This window comes from Lactuca saligna, chromosome 2 (genome assembly GCF_052625555.1).
Source record: "Lactuca saligna cultivar CGN05327 chromosome 2, ASM5262555v1, whole genome shotgun sequence".
Lineage (NCBI taxonomy): Eukaryota > Viridiplantae > Streptophyta > Magnoliopsida > Asterales > Asteraceae > Lactuca > Lactuca saligna.
This window is the reverse complement of record NC_136418.1, coordinates 127959140-127976976: the sequence shown is the minus strand read 5'-3', so window position 1 is coordinate 127976976 and position 17837 is coordinate 127959140. Positions and strand designations below refer to the sequence as shown.

At 35.5% G+C, this 17837-nt stretch overlaps 1 protein-coding gene across 1 annotated transcript; it reads left to right on the top strand.

Moving 5' to 3' along the window:
* The first annotated feature begins 8097 nt into the window (after positions 1-8097).
* On the top strand, positions 8098-11119 carry CPR5 (protein). Its single transcript, XM_078980147.1, has 5 exons — positions 8098-8601; positions 9102-9158; positions 9468-9503; positions 9588-10256; positions 10424-11119. The coding sequence occupies exons 1-5, from the start codon at positions 8167-8169 to the stop codon at positions 10961-10963; spliced, it is 1737 nt and encodes a 578-aa protein (XP_078836273.1). The 5' UTR covers positions 8098-8166; the 3' UTR covers positions 10964-11119.
* The last annotated feature ends 6718 nt before the right edge of the window (positions 11120-17837 follow it).

Below are 17837 nucleotides of genomic sequence, written 5' to 3'. Positions count from 1 at the left end.
AAGTATGGGTCCTCTTCTTTCAGTAGTACGGGCCCATACTACCTGCCACATATACCCATACTTTCCACACGGACTATCCCGGAGCTCTTAAGTAGCTGCTCGACCTTCTCGTTCACCAATCTCATCGCGCGTGCTCGCTCCCCAGTGAAATTCTCTACTCTGCCAGCGCACTCATCTGGCTAAGGTTACTCCTTAGGCTCTTCCTAGATTCCCACACTTTTCTGCCATCAGCTGCTGAAGAGCTCCTAATGATGCCAACCATCTACCTGCTGAATATCATCATATTCACTTAGTAGCTGACTCCCATCATTGAGAGCTCCACAAAGCACGAAGCAAGCAACATTCGGGCATTGAAGCGTCCCCTTCAGCACGAAAAACCTCCTTAGGTTATTATCCACTCGCTTTCCTCATACGTGATGGATATCACTAAACTCTAACAACTCCGCCCCACGTGGGTATCTGGCTACCCTCTCGGCAAGCTCCTCATATGCTCATATAGATACCTCTTCCATATTACTCCCCTACTTGAATCCCCCTAAAAAAAATTTCCTGCTGGACACTCTCGCTCAGCACATACTCGAAAGCACATCACATATATCAACAACCCTAGGCTAAGGCATCATAAACCAGGCCACTCTAGTCCTAAAATATGAATTGCCTAGTCTGCCTCTAGCATGCATAATATCTCATAAAATGTATCACACATATCTCATAACACAAAATAAGGGTGTTTTGGGAAATCACTGTTCGGGCTCTGGCTGATTGTACACACTGCTCTTTTTGCTTTCTCTTTGTAACTCTTATTCGCTTTATAAATACACATTTCTTTTTGAAAAATTGTCTTAAATCCTCAGTTTGAGTCCAGATTTACCCGAAGGTGCATCCGAATTCCTCAAACCAAGGCTCTGATACCAACTTGTAACACCGTAAATTTCAAAACAATTTTTCATTTAAAAATAATCGTTTAATTCCTAAAAACACTTTTCTTAAAATCCCAATCGTAATCGAATTACAAAACATAACTCCAATTTCACTTGCATAATAAACCAGGATCCTTAAAACATGACTCTTTCCCTGGTGTGTACAATCGAGCCGGTGCCGTCCCGTGATCCTGAGAGAAACCTGAAACACATAACACAAAACACTATAAGCACGAAGCTTAGTGAGTTCCCAAAAATACCACACATAAAACATATTAGCCACTCGAGGCTAAAACTCTGTGGGTCCGTGGACCCTACTCTGTGAACCTTCCAGTTCTAACTCTAGGAACCTTCCGGTTCTAACTCTGTAAACATGCACAACATAAATCACATAGAAATAATGTAGTACAACACATAACATACAAAGCATACAAATACTCTATCACATAACTCTGGTTACCTACTCAAGGTAAAGTATAGTGAGAAGACTCACCTGGCAATCAGAAAGCAATTATCTGCACATGCGAACCTCGGACTCGCCACCGCCTAACACATAAGGCAAATATCTCTAATTAATACTCGAAGTCCCAACTCTAATTAACCGGCGATTACTCTTTCCCTCTCTAGTCAGGTAATGGGTAAAAGACCATTTTACCCCTCCCTGACCTCTATTACCTCTGTTGACCAAAACTCCCAAAGTCAATATAAGACAACTCAAGTCAACGGTCAACACTGACCAGACTCGTCGACGAATCACTCGGCAACGAATCACGGGGCAACCCCGACTCGACTCGTCGAGTCTGCCTATGGACTCGGCGAGTTGCTCCCATGACAACCCTCATCTGACCTTCTGAGGTCAGATCTGCTTCACCAAACCATAGATCTGACTCCCTCAAAGCCAATAACCACGAAAAGGTCGAACCTTGGGCACAATTATGCAAGGTTCTACAAGCTCATTTGGGTGAAACCCTTCATTACATAACAACCCTAGCTCAAAACTCCAAATAGAATGCATAAAACAGGATGGAAAGGACTCTCTGGACCTCTTTGGGTCCAGATCTATGGCTTCACACTCAATGGGACACTATACTCCACAAATCAAGCCATAAAAGAAACTAGAAAACCCTAAAATCACCAATCTTACCGAAAACAGAAAAGGGAGAACGATTTGATACCTCTATGGTGAAGATGCAAGCTCAGAAGCTCTGAATCGACACCTCCCTTGACCTCCCTTTGCTGGAAATAACTACTCCATTGCACAACCACATCAAGAATGCTCCAAAATGGCTCTTCTTTACTCTCTCAGCTTTCTGGTTTGATAGGAGTCTCTCAAAGGTGTAGGTGGCTGCCATTGAAGGCCATAAGGGCCTTTAAATAGGTCCCAAACCCAGATAATTAGAGTTTTCCTTGACAACGCCGACTCGGCGAGTCCAAATACCTGACTCATCGAGTCCCTTTATTAAACTGGTCCCCAAAACGCGATCCTACTCGACGAGTTGAGGCGTCAACTCGCCGAGTCTCCTCATTCCCCAATATAAAATACTCAAATTCCCATATCTGGATGTCCAGATGTTACCCGATCGAAGCAATAGGTGCTAATTGTTTGAAATTGAAGCCGAGACTGGAAATCGTCGACTTTAACATGTCAGAATCATCTAACAGTACGTATCTTACAATAGATTTTCACTACAATGGAATGTTTGCACCAAACACGTTAGTGTACTTAGACCCTACAAGAATGTCAGTTCGTGATGTGGATTTTGGTGGCATGAACTATAGAGAATTTGTGTTATGGGTTACAAAGTTGACTAGAGGAAGGTGTGAAAATTTGTACTATTGTAGTAGAAATGAAACATTGGCAGAAGGTATTAGAAGAATCGACAATGATGCTGATTATTTTAAGTTTATTGAAGATGGTTACATGCCTAAGAACGAGCTAAGAATGAATGTCTACATTGACCACCAAAATGAACCTATTCTTGACTGGGACGATAAGGAGGTGTTAGCTGGTGATGAGTGTTCTGAGTTGGTAGAAAATGATGATACAAACTCACATATTTCAGATATAAATGAATGTGAACATGAACTTGATGAAGATGTGCATAATTTTGACAAAACAATTGATGGTGAATTTTTGAACTAGTTGTGTGGTAAACCCATTCCTAATAGTAATGAAGAAGAAGTAAATGATGATGATGAAGCCAATAATGAAGATGATGAGGTTGTGTTCCATGTATTTGATGAGAATCAAGAATGTGATAAAATGGTACCAATTTTAGTTATGAAGTTTTCCAACCCATTGGAATTGAAGCTATGTCTAACCAACTATGCCGTCAAGAATGGGTATGATTAATGGTATGAAAAACTGATCATCAAAGGTTGTTGGCAAAATATTGTAAACGTAAGAAGAACAAGACTTGTCCCTTTAGGTTTTGAGCAACCTAGATGAAGAATGTGATAGGTTTTGAGCATTCTAACACTCCTAAGGTGTACATGAAACCCTAAATACCTTGGATCTATGTTTTCTCTATTATACATGCAAACTTGAACTTTCCAAGGGATTACCTTAACTAGCATACAAAACTTTGATACTTGGGTAATAAAACAAGTTAGATAACATACCTTTTCTTGTAGCTTGTTGCTTGGAGATTTAAGAGCCTAGCACCAATAGTATGAATGTCTCAAATGGAATCATAACACACCTATAACAAAGGATAACTTGAGAAGAGATTCCTTGCAGACACAAATCGGCTAGCCGTCTAGTATTCCACTTAAGTGTTGATTTCATGAGCTAGAGGGGTTCTTATATAATGTGGCTAACTAGGGTTACACCATGTAAACCCTAATGACTTTCCATATCCTCATGCTCCATGGGTTAAAACCTCCATGGAGTATCCATGGGTTACCACATGGGTTTAACCCAACATGAAGAACTATAGATCATAAGCCCACTTTATAAGAATGAATGATTTACCAAATCAACCCCTTATATTTAATTAGTCTCTTTTGATCATAAAATTAATTCCAAATTAATTCTTGATCAATACTAATTAAATAATATGATTTCATATTAATATACTAGAACTCATAATAAACCATAAATAACCTCTTCTCAAAAGTCCATCCTATCAAATTGTCCTTGTGATATGCAACCTAAATGGACCATGCTACTCTCAGGTCAAGTACATACCAATTATAGTTATGAACTTAGACACTAATCCAACAGTCTCCCACTTGGATAACTCTAATAACTATTATTGCGCATACGACTCCACAACCCGACTAGCAATCGTCAAGAATATCCTTAAGTACCTTCTGAGGACCAAGGAATGGTTTCTAGTTCTCAGTGGGAGTGATGACTTAAAGGTGCGAGGGTACAGTGAAGCTAGTTTTCAAACCGACATGGATAATTATTGTTCACATTCGGGCTGGGTCTTTACCCTAAATGGAGGAGCTGTGACTTGGAAAAGTTCCAAGCAAGAAACAATAGCTGATTCAACGTGTGAATCAGAGTATATTGCAGTGAGCGAAGCATCCAAGGAGGCAATATGGCTGAAGAATTTCATCAGAGACCTTGGAGTTGTGCCAGCCATACAAAAGCCACGTAAATTGTCTGTGATAATGAAGGAGCGGTTGCCTTGACCAAGGAACCAAGGGATCATGGTAGATGTCGGCATATCGGCATAAAATATCACTTTATTTGACATTAGGTTGAAGAAGGGCTCCTCGTAGTAAAGAGGGTATTGTCAGAGGATAACCCAGCAGATCCACTTACGAAGGGACTGAGTAGGGTTAAGCACCTGCAACACGTTAGGAGGATTGGGCTGAGGGATGATATTAGTTTAGATTAGATAGATTAGAAACGTGTAATATATAAATGTAATTGACATTTGATGATTAAATAAATGGTATTATTTATAAGTAAGGTTACTATCTTGTGTTAACTGTTTACCTATTGTTTCATTTTGCATGTTTTGACTTCCTGAATAATAAGATTATTTAAACGGTCCACAGTCGTTCATATGTTGGAAGTAGGTATGAATGAAGACTGTCATGAATTGGTGTGTAGATTGTCTGAAAGGTATTAGACATAGCAAATGTTTGCTACAATGTTCATGAGTGCTTATGAACAAATTTTAAGCATTGGAATAAACCCACGCTTGCTGGAATCATTTCATGGAATTTATCTCGAGTGATCGCAAGATGATAATATCATATGATCTTAAAACCTAGATATATGGTTTATTGTTTAGTGATTGGTTATGCATTGATAATGCGTAAACGCATCAGTAACTTGATGTTATAAAACGCATTATTGTGTATAATTTGATTAGTGAATAGTAAATGCCTATAAGTCGAAGTTTATCTGTTCCTATTATCCTAAGAGGGTAAAAGCGATATCAGGGCCCCTCGATGATTTGGTTTGACTTATGTGTCGGGCCCGGTCAGGACTGAATTGATGTGTTTGATTAAGTTCTATGTCAGACGAATCTGAGATTGAGAAACTAACTGCTGGACAATAAGTATGAATATGTTCCATGTGATTGTCTGCGCGATATCTAGAACAGAGGATCATACGATCCCTTATCTAAAGGACAATTTATTGATAAGGTCAGAGTTCGACAACGTCTTTGAGAGCTACGATTGCTAATCAGATTCTACTTGCATTTATGGTTACTAGACTTATCCAAGTAGGAGACTGTTGAATTAGTGTCTAAGCTCGTAACCATATTTGGTAAGTACTTGACCCGGTTGTGCATGGTCCTTTTGGGTTGCCTTCACCAAAGCAACTTGATTGGAGAAATAATAGAGAAAGAGGTTATTATGGTTTATTAATATATTATAAGAATTATATATTAAAAGAGAAATCATATTATTTAATTAATATTAGTCATAAATTAATTAAGAATTAATCTGGTGACTAAAAGAGATTAATTGAATAAAGAGACTTAAACTGTCAAATGTGTGATAGTTGGATTTTGGGTTGGGAAACCCAATGGGACAAAGGGATGAACGAAATTATGATGGGAGTCCGTCATATTTTCATCCATGGCCTTATTCCAGTAGGTTCCATGGGTTGCTTAATGTCTAAGCTGTCCATTAGGGTTTTGGAGGAAACCCTAGCTGCTCACAGTATAAATAAGACCCTTAGGCTACATAAATCAGCCACTTTCTTCTCTAAGAACTCTAGAGCCGAATTTTTTCACCTCCTCCCTCTCTCTCTCCCTCTCTTGCCTCTCAATTTGCTCTTGGTGTTTGTGAGCCATTAGAGGTACTACACTTGTGGTACTTGCTTTCAAGGACAAGAAGATTCAAGATTTAAGTTGTTATTACAACATAACAACAAGAGGTATGTAATTCATTCTCCTTCATGAATTTCGAAATTCCTAGGAGCATGCTAGGGTTCTTCATGTGTTCATAATGTTGCGTATCTAATAGTGAAAACATAGATCCATATCTAGGGTTGCATGCACACATAGGATTGTTTGTATAAAACTCATCACATATAACACCCTTTATATAATGAATGATGTGTAGTATGACACGTAGATGCCATGTATTATCTTGTATATGCCAGCCAAGCCTGGATTTAGCCACATCAGTTAAAACAACCGATAATATTGGTGTAAATTGATCACGTAAAACAAGTTAGTTGGCTTTATGTGTACAAAAAAAGAAGTTGCTAATATGTGAACAAACATAAGAGGTAGTTACCCTCCTAAGTGGCTGTTTGTTTGCCTCTTAATTTGAAAATTAAGAGGCAGTCTCTTAAAAATTAGGATTCAGTCTGTTTGGTAGCCTATTATTTTTTGCCTCTTAATTTTGTAAATGCCTCTTAAACTTTCAGATGTAGAACAATGTCTGAAATTTTAAAAAATGCGTCTTTCCCCTTTGTACCCCCAAAATTTCAACGCTTCTTTTCTTCACCTCATACTGCACGAGACCGGCACCCACTTCTCCCTTTCACTTCCTCTCCGATCTGCCTCCCTCCATCAACGACTTCGCCGCCTCCATCTTCGTCGATTGCGCCGCCTCCTCGATCTCTGTCGGTAGCGCCACCTTCCTTCGTCAAAATAGTTGATTTTTCAATTGCACCGCCGTTTCTAGCTGCGACTGCTGCGCCACATCGACTCTAACCCACCTCCGACGATCGTCGCCGAAAGGAAAGCCATCCTGATCCCTTGTCAAAACACCGCTCTTGGTAAGTTTTTTTTCCCTAAAACTCGATTATATTCGATGGAATGGTTGTGATGTTGGTAGAAATCAGATTATTTGTTTGAAATCATATTCTTTCCTTAATGTTCTTGCTATGACTGTTCTTTTTTCCGCCACATGTTGTCATCATTCTCATCTTTTCCAATTTTGGATTTCCGATTTATGGGTCTTTATTTTCTATTTGATTTTTCGTTCAATAGCCCAGATGACCTGATGAAGCATGAAAGAAGTATGGTGTTCTTGTTTCTGAATTAACTAATTTTGTACTTTGATATAAAATTTTGTTTTTGCACTTTGATAGAAAATTAGTTGAAGCATGAAAGAAGTGTTGTTGTGGATCAAATTTGGTGCTTATGTAAATCCGATACATTTTTCTATCAATATGAAGGTTGATGTTTGATTTTGTGATTTTTGTGAAGTAAATGTATCTTTGATTTTGTGATATTGAAAGTACAATGTTGTAATTGAAAGTAGAATGCTAGTAATTGAAATAAATGATACAAAAAGGTAAAATGATATCTTAAAAATTCAGATCTTCAAAATTCAAACCCTATTAGAATTTCAAATATCTTAAAAATTCAGATCCTACCAAACAAACCTTAAATCACTTTCATGGGTGGTTCTTATGTAGGGCCAGCCCCCTTGATTTTTTTGAGAGAAATAATCCCCATATTTTAATTTTATAATTTTATACATATTAGGCTTAAAAATAAAATTTTTTGATTATGGCTTCACCTTCACCAATTTTTATACAAATTATATTTTCGATTCCTCAAAGGAAGGATTGAAACTACGCCATTGATCACTTTCTCAATTATTTTTGATATTTAATTAATTTTTAACTAAAACTTAAAAAAATCATTAAAGAAATGGCCAAATATATAAATTTCTCGTATAATTCGTGTTGTAGATGTTAGGATAACTTTTCAAATTTTAAAAAAAGACAGTATATCTTTTTGCAAATATTTTTGCGCTTTCTGGTAACACAAATTTCAAGTTTCGACCTTTTTTCCACAGCCGCGAACGACCGATGGAAAGTCCACCGTCTCCGCCTCTGCCTCTGCCTCTGCCACTGCCTCTACCGCCGCCAATTGAGGCCGACGTCGCCTCTACCGCGAACCCCAACTCTGGGGCCTCCAATCTTACTGTGGAGAAACACACTGAACCAAACTCCGCAACGCATGCCACGGTTATCAAGAAAAAGATGAAGAATAAAAAGAAAAGGAAGGACGTACCAAAATCCCACTCCGACGTTTCTTCTGATCCACCTCAACAATCGTTGAATTCCATTTCTTCTTCTTCTACGTCTAGTTCATTTCATCCAAGATCGAAAGGTATTCGTCTTTCAAGTAACCGCAGAAACCCTAGAGTTCATAGAAGCCCTGTTTCGCAAAGACACGAAGGAACCGAAGCTGACGCGCTTGCTCTCCCTCTCGGAATGTCGATCGCTGCTTTTGTTGCTCAGGTTCTTACCAGCTTTCTTTTTATTTTATTGTTACTTTTATCTTAAATTTGATCATACTTCTTACCACAGCGTCGAATCTTTCCGTAAGCAATTGGGGGAAGCAAAATCGAAAACCTAGTCTTAGAAACAATAGCGTCTATGTCACTAAAGTTTGTGTCTTTTCCTTTCTTGGTGTATGAACTTTCTTGGACAAATGAGTCGTCGCTCTGGATAGCTCATATAACAAGTCAATTTCTTGGTGCAAACCAACAAGATGATGTCAAGAAATTGTAGTATGTTTGTTGTAAAGGAGTCTGCGATTTGGTCTTTATGTTTCAAGATTATAGTTAATCTAAACTCTTGCAGTTTGATGGAACTTTAAATAGTTATGCAAATTTGCCCTTTCATGGTGCATCGACATTAACGATTTATAACATATCAACATCAATCTTTTGCTATTTTTTATATTTAATTTAGTATTCACTCTCGTATGTGTTGTTATTCGCCTTATTATGTATCAGGTGTTGGAAAAGAAAGAAGCAACTGGAGAAAAGATGTCTATAGATCATCTCTCCCAGGTAGTCATTTTACATATTCTGTACACCTAATTTTAACTTGAATTTTCGTTTAGTGCTCTGCATCTTGTGCTCTCATGTTGACAGTTTTGGCTTGAACATCCTGCTGAGAGCTTTTTAGCTGTGGATTATATAAGGTGTTGGTACGTTTTAGAGATGTAATCAGTAATCACTAATTTGTGGATTAATGGTTGCTAAATAATCCCCTTTTTCCTAAATGAACTACCTTAATATATCTTTTTGTAAATCACGTTTATTTGTTTTCTGTTCATATGGATCTTATTCTGATCAAATATATCTATCTACTTGCAGATATGCACTTTGGCAGTTAAAGAATCATTTTCTCATGTAAGATATCACTCTCTCTTTAGATAATTATCCATGTTTTTTTTTATTATGCTTGTATTTATGATTTACAATGTTATTTTATAGGTTTTTGGCAACAAATTTGATTACTTTGTAAGCAACTTCGAAAGATCATTTCAGAGCACCTTGATGACACTCAGAGTAATCAATGAAACATCAGAAAACAGTAAAAGATCATATCAACACGCGGAAGGAAGTTCAACCTATGATTTTCATTTTGATATGAAAGAAAACACATCCACAAGCCAAGAACAAGCCACCATTGTTTCCGAATACGAAGAAAACACACATAGAGATCCTGTTTCCAATGAACTTGCAATTCTTCATGATCCAAGAATCGGTCAACAGTTGACTTTAAACACTCCAAATCGACATCACATGCTTAGCACCTTTGAAAGGTCTTTATCAGAACAAGTTCGTTCAAATGATCTCAAAGCATTCGAACTCAGTCTCACTATGCAAAAGATGAAACTTAAAGAAGCACAAATCGCAGTCAATTGTGATTCAAATATCTTAGAAAGGTTTAAGTTATCAATGGGCATCTCAAAAGCCAACTTTAGAGCCGAAAAATTCAAAACCGAATTAGAAGACTCGAGACACGCACAACTCCTTAAAAAATGCGCCGATTGTCTTGTTGCTGGTTTGCTCATTATGCTTGCTGGTCTTGCTTATGGAACCTACATTCATTCCTATGAAAAACTCATTGAAGCCACCGAATCATGCACACCCATCAAGGTAAGAATCATAAATTCATATATTCATATTAAAGCCGTGTTTGGAAGACTGCCTGATAGCTGAAAAGCTAGCTGGTAGCCGGTAAAAACTAGCATAAACTCAAAAATAAGTTATGCGGGCTAAGCACAACCTAAATGATTTTTTTTTTTTTTTTTTATGGTTTTTAGGGTTCGAATTCATGGTGGATTCCAAAGCCAATGGCGACATTTAGTTCGGGATTACAAACCCTAAGGTGTCAAGTTCAAGTTATAGTTCGTTGGCTATTTGGGCTTTTAATGATTGGTGCAATCACTTATGTACTCCTTCGAAGATCCGGTTCCACAAATCAAACAATGCCGATTACTTTTATCCTTCTTTTACTTGGTGGTGTGTGTGGTGTTGCCGGAAAATTTTGCATCGACACATTGGGCGGCAGTGGGTACCGGTGGTTGATTTATTGGGAGGTTCTTTGTTTGGTGCATTTTTTCTCAAATGTTTGTACTTCCATGTTGTTTCGTATTCTTCATGGGCCTGTTGCTGTTACTGTGACTGATGGGTCGATTAGCAGTAAGTTGTTCCCGTATTGGTTTAGGCGATTGGTGTTTTATGCCGTGGTGTTGGTTTATTTGCCTTTGGCTTGTGGGATGATTCCTTTTGCGGGGCCCGTTGAGTGGTTTCGACATTTTGGGTCGATTGTGATGGGTCGGGTTGTGGGTCCGGATGAATGATGTTTGTAAAAATTGGAGAAGTATGTAAAGGAGAATGGGTACTTGTTCTATTTATGTTTTGTGATCGGTTTTTTGAATTTTGGTTGAGAAATTGATGTAAATGTGGTTTGGATTCACGAAGTATGAGTTATTAAATCGAGTAATACTTATGTTTAATCTTTTACAAGATGTAACCATTTTACAAATTTACCCTTTTTTTTTTGTTCTTTTTAAGTGTCAATAATTTCTTCAGAAGACTTTTTAAATATCATTCATATATATAACTTGTAATCGAGAAAATCAGACTAGACATGATATGTATTGATTGCTTTGCAAAAAAAAAAAAAAAAAACTACAACAAGAATCAATATTTCGAAAAATCATTCACTAAAAGCTTAATATTGTGATATATATATAACTTGTAATCGAGAAAAACAGACTAGACATGACATGTATTGATTGCTTTGCAAAAAAAAAAAAAAAAAAAAAAAAAAAACTACAACAAGAATCAATATTTCGAAAAATCATTCACTAAAAGCTTAATATTGTGATATATATATAACTTGTAATCGAGAAAAACAGACTAGACATGACATGTATTGATTGCTTTGCAAAAAAAAAAAAAAAAAAAAAAAAACTACAACAAGAATCAATATTTCGAAAAATCATTCACTAAAAGCTTAATATTGTGATATATATATAACTTGTAATCGAGAAAAACAGACTAGACATGACATGTATTGATTGCTTTGCAAAAAAAAAAAAAAAAAAAAAAAACTACAACAAGAATCAATATTTCGAAAAATCATTCACTAAAAGCTTAATATTGTGATATATATATAACTTGTAATCGAGAAAAACAGACTAGACATGACATGTATTGATTGCTTTGCAAAAAAAAAAAAAAAAAAAAAAAAAAAAAAAAAAAAACAAAAAAACAAAAAACTACAACAAGAATCAATATTTCGAAAAATCATTCACTAAAAGCTTAATATTGTGTTGTGTATCCCAAAAATCTACCACTCAAATCCTTCATGGGCTGCCACAATTGTCTATGCATAATGGAGCTTGACGATGCTAATCAACTCCTGGTGTCAAATTAGACACCTCATGAGTCATGTATCAAGTCTTAATCGTTTAAAACGTTTATTATTTTGATTCATAAAAAAAACTTATATATTAAATTTTTTGTCTGGTTCTCTCATTATTTAAATTTATACGAAAAAAAAAAAAAAAAAATCCTATATTAGATTTTTTTAATGCAAGAATAACATAAACTCGCATATGCATCTTATTGTTAATCTTCTTATTTTGATTCATACAAAAAAACTTATGTATTAATTTTTTTGTCGGGCTAAAGCCTCATTTAATTTTATACGAAAAAAAAACCTTATATTATATTTTTCTTGACATAAACTGGCATGTGCATCTTCTTGCTAATCTTATATTTTGATTCATACAGAAAATTTATGTATTAATTTTTTATGTCCAACTAATACCTCATTATTTAAATCTATACCAACAAAACCTTATGCTAGATTTTTCTGAATACAATAATAACATAAACTCGTATATGCATCTTATTGCTAATGTTAGTGAGAAGGGTCTTTTCGGTTATTCCCTACCAACTCAGTCAACTCATTGTCTCGTCAGTTTTTTCCTCTCATCTCTCTTTCATCTTTCCTAACCTACAACTTATAGAAACTTTATTTTTCTCGACCCATTTGCTACATCATTATTTTTTATTTAATTAATTTAGAAAATATAAAATAAATTAAAGCATAACATTTTTTTCTTTAAAAACAAACATTTGGTAATTTAAAACGAAAAATATTAAAAACCACACTAGAGTAAATGTGTTGTAAGATTGTTGCATCCGAAAATAATGTTATGGATAGTTATTTGGTATTGTTGATAGTTTAAGTTTTGAAATCCTAGAGAAAAAAATGAAATATTTTGACCTGAACTGTCTTGTGTGGATTCATGTCTTTGGTTATAACCTGCTCTTTTAGCTTTGCCTCGGGAATTCATTAAAGGTAATTGAAGTGGAAAGTTTTTTTAGAGAAATTTATACATAATTGAATAAGTGAGATATCTTGATAAATATATACAAAATTATATTAAAAAACAAAATAAAGAGGTAGCTTTTGTCTTGTTCACGAGATGCATGACAACAAAAAGGGAGCGAATATATGTCTTTCACATGCAGGCATTGAACACAAATTTACAGGGTCTACTAACCTGCTGACAACTGAATAACTTCTCGAACCCGTTAGACACACCGGTCACGGTATCACAACCTGATGGTAACACCAATACCATCATAACCCACCGTTAACCCACTGCACCACCCACTATGTTAAGTATCTATATTTGTTGCGTCAAACGGTTGTGTTTGGAATTTTTGTGTACATATTCCGATTCTGAAATGGGTCTGTCCATCTTCGATATCTTAGCTGAGTCGGTCTATATATAGTGCATTGTATTCTTTCTTTAGTATCGATCTTTTTGTAAGCATCCAATACTCACAAAATAGTTCCGAATTACAAACTATTCTTTGTGCTTTGTCATTGAAGATTGAGCTTATTTCATTCCATATCGTTCATGTTAACTGAATTGTTTTAGCATTTCATATCGAATATAGAATCTATCGATCTTATCAATTGGTATCAGAGCGGGAGATAGTGGAATCAATCGTTATACTTCTGTCGAGCAAAAAGGGTTTTTGTTTTTCAAATTTTTCTCAGATTTGTTTGTGTTATCTCAATCATTTCTGCAATTTGCATTCATATCTTTGCAAATTGATTGTAGATCACGTATCTGATTTTCTTATTTTCCCTTAAACTCGATTTTTATTTACATATCTGGTTCTGTATTCAATTTTTGTTTGAAATCTCTCAAAATGTCGAAAGATGACCTTCATTCATTCTCATTCAATCTTCCCAGTAGTATCAGATCAACTACAAGGATTCCAATCCTTTTCCTAGAAGATTATGAAGTTCGGTCTCTTCACTTTGAGGATTACGTGCTTGGGATTGAAACTCATGGATCTAGCATCTAGCATGCTATGACTGTGGAGACATAAGAGTATCCGAAAATAGAGAAGAAGTTAAAACTCAAGCTCAATATGATGCAATTGTTGCTGATGACACAAAAATCACAAATGATGAGAAGGACAAATTAATGTGCAATCTGAAGGCTATGTGAATCATCCAATTTGCTCTTCCTCCAAACACTTTTCACCTTGTAAATTCGTATGATACTTCCAAAGGGATTTGGGATAGATTGAACGAGTTGTACTCTGGTGATAACGATTTGGAACATTGCCTGCAGACTACCCTCCTATCAGAATTTGGGTCATTCGTATAAAATCCAGAAGAGAATCTCGAACAGACATTCAATCGTTTCAATCATCTGTTGCGCAGGATGTTGAAGTACAACCGTCAGAGAAAAGTCATTGAAGAGAATGTTACTTTCATGAATGGTCTCAGATCTAAATGGAAGTCAATTGTCTCAACTGTGAAAGCTCATAAACAATTCAAAAATTACTCCCTGATGAAACTGGTTGGGATTCTGAAATCCCATGAAGAAGAAGTAACGGAGGAAGCAAAGCTGGTTTCAAGTGTTGGATCATTGATGTTAGTTATGAAAGGCGATATGTAGATGAAATCGATTTTTGATGATTCCGAATCTGACATCTCAGATAATGATCTCACTAAAGAAGACAAAGCGTTAATGGTTTCCAATCCGAAAAAGTTCATCAAAAGGAATTTCTCTAGATTCATAAACAAATACAAACTGGGAAACTCTATCTGTGAGAGGCCGAGAGAAGAAAATTACAAGAGCTTTCAGAACAATGAAGAGAAGAAGGAGAAGAAATTGTTGGGTGACTCTGGATACGATTGCAATTACTGTCATGATAAGAATCACTTTGTAAAAGAGTGCATGTTGAGGAAGAAGAACGAGAAGAAAGAGAACGTGAAGGATGAGGCGTACTATGTTCAGAAGATTGAGGAAATCCGAAAGTTGGCAACAACAAATGCAAAACCAATGCTGATGGTTCAGGAAGACAACGATGATGGCAAGGTAGAGGTGTGGTCAACAGATTCTAAAGATGATGAAGTGAGAAGGCCAACTCATGGAGAATGTTTAATGGTGAAATCGGAAAAGAGTGGATTTGTTGGAAGGTGTCTGATGGTGAAGAATGTGAATTTAGAAGCGAAGGGTTATGCAACAGATAGAGGAAAAGCTACGGGCAACTGCCTTACCACGAAGTCAATCAAGGAGCATGTCAGTGAGTGCGAACGAGTTGTTGATAAGGTACATTCTATTCTTAAATCTCTTAATATTCCTGCATCTCATTATGATTATGAATTGAATGATTTACGTTATACGATTTCTGATTTTAGCGATATCATAAAAAGAACCTGTATAAGTAATTCTAATTTGAATGATAATCTCAACAGGGTAACCTGTAAAAATGAGGAGAGGAGAATAAAAATAAAGGCATTGGAAGTAGAGCTGAATAAATCGAGTGGCGATGTGATTTTACTTAAGAGAGATAGTCGAGTGATTTTGAAACAAAGAAACATATTTTGTCTGATTGCTAAACGTCTATACTTTAACATTTCTCATCTGCATTTGAATTGTGAAGTTGGTAATAATTTGCATAAAATGATTTTACCTTTTCTTGAGTTAAAAGAAGATTAAATTGATGCACAATGTTATAAGTGTGAATCTATTGTTTCTTCAGGAGATGATGTTTCTTATTCATATAAAGTTGGACTTGAGAAAACTGAAGAATTCATTAAATCTAAAGAAAACAAAAACGTGTTGAAAAATGTCTTAACTGAAGAAGATAAAAACGAAATCTCAATGAACACCTCGCAAAAGTATAAATCATTGTGTGAGAAATTGAGTTCAGATAATAATCTCATTTCTGAGATTGTTTCGGATTTGATAAAAACAAAATGAGTGAAATTTCTGTCGAAGATGAAATTGATTGTTTTGATTTTGTGAAAGAAATTGATGAACCAGAGAAAAATTTAATTTTAGAAGATTCAGTTGAGTTTGTTCAAATTGTTGAAAATCCAGGTTCAAAAGTTTTGAAAACGAAAGAAACTGTTTTTCTAAGAATTCAGAAAACCCCTAATCAAGTTTTTGTAAAATCAGGACTGGACAAAAATGACACTTCTGAATTAACATCCGTTGTTGCTTCTGATAATGCAAAAGGTTGTGAATAACACTTTTGGTCAAATTCAATTGACAATGCAGATGAAACGAAAGGTCTTTCAGAAATGACATATTGGAAATCTAAAGAAAAATACATTTCAGAACCTCTGAATTGTATAAGCAATGGTTATGATGTGGTAGGACCGAGTGGTACAAAAGATGTATCAAGTGATTTTTCGTTTGAAAAGCGTAATTTGCCTCAAAGACAAGAAAAACCGAAAGCACCTATTCTGAAAACAATTAAGGAAATCATTGAAAGAAAAAGGCAAATGAATACTCGATATAAAAAGAATTTAGCCAAAATAATTTTTTTTGGATGAAAAGAATGAATTCTAGTCAAAGTTCTCTTTGTTCACCAAAATCTCCAAATCAAAATAATGATATGTCTCAAATTGAGAAACCAAAATCAAGTAGTTCTCCAAAATCTCAATTTTTTAATCGATTTGTTAAAACACAAGACGAAATAAAAAACGAAAGTGCCATTAGAATATTGCAGGACTACGAAATCAACATGAAGAGAGTTCCCTTATATTGTGATTCCGAAAGTGCCATTAGAATATTCCACAATCCAGTGCACCATTCAAAAACAAAGCATATAGCGCTGAGATACCACTTCATAAAGGATTATGTCGAAGATGGCAACATTGAAATTCACATTGTCTGCTCCTCAGATTAGTTAGTTGATATCTTCACCAAAGCGTTACCTGAAGCATCTTTAAATCGTATCCTACAAGGGTTGGGGATGACCGAAGCTAACTCAGTTCCAAAATCGTCTTCTCAATAAAGCAGGTTACTGCAGCATTCCAAATGGTTTCGATCTTCGGAATCTATTGGAATTTACTGTTCACTTCCGATTTATTCCGAACTTTAGAGTACTTTTGATATAACTGTTTATTCGGACTTCGGAATAATTTATTTTTCTAAAATCCAGAAATATTTTTCTTTATCTTTCCTTTTCGTAATTTAAAATTTCAAAAATATTTTCTTCATTTCTGTATTTTCTGTTCAGAACTTCCATAAATCTCAAAAATATTTTCTCTATTGTTGCATTCTGAAAACCAAAAATATCAAAACTATTTTCTTTTCAAAGGTTTGCAAGGAAATTCATTTATGAATTTCAATATGACATAAGGGATTGACGGTCGAATTCACAACTTCTTTCTACCATATCTTATCACATCTTCCACGTAATCCTATGATTATTGAAACAAAACCAGTTTCGATATAGGATTACAAAACTCCAGCTTGTGATCGTAAAATCATTATCACCACGATTTTCATAAAACTCCCAACTATTCTACTTCAAATCTATTATTCTCCATCAATTTCGTGTTCACAATCGTAACCCTTAAGACTCTCAGGTATTACAACTGAGGTTTAGGTTACAAAACTTATGTGTTTATGATCTTGAAATTATTATCACCATGATTTCGAGTGAAACCCAAAATTCGACTACCATTTCTGAATTGACAGTGAACAATTTCTCGTTCTAGATATTTACCTACTGAATTGACAGATACACTCTTTTTGATTTGTAGCATGAATGTTCGAAATCTCATTTTCCTCTATATGATCTTAATAAAATGTTCTAATCCCAAGTCATTTCTTCCCAACAGATCCAGGTTTTTCAAATTTTTTAAAATGATATTTCCCGTTGAACATT

Bases quoted from the DNA above. Each gene is read 5' to 3' on its own strand.
- CPR5 (XM_078980147.1), top strand. From the start codon at position 8,167: ATGGAAAGTCCACCGTCTCCGCCTCTGCCTCTGCCTCTGCCACTGCCT. The intron at 8,602-9,101 runs GTTCTTACCAGC...ATTATGTATCAG, and splicing joins TCGCTGCTTTTGTTGCTCAG to GTGTTGGAAAAGAAAGAAGC. The intron at 9,159-9,467 runs GTAGTCATTTTA...ATCTACTTGCAG, and splicing joins CTATAGATCATCTCTCCCAG to ATATGCACTTTGGCAGTTAA.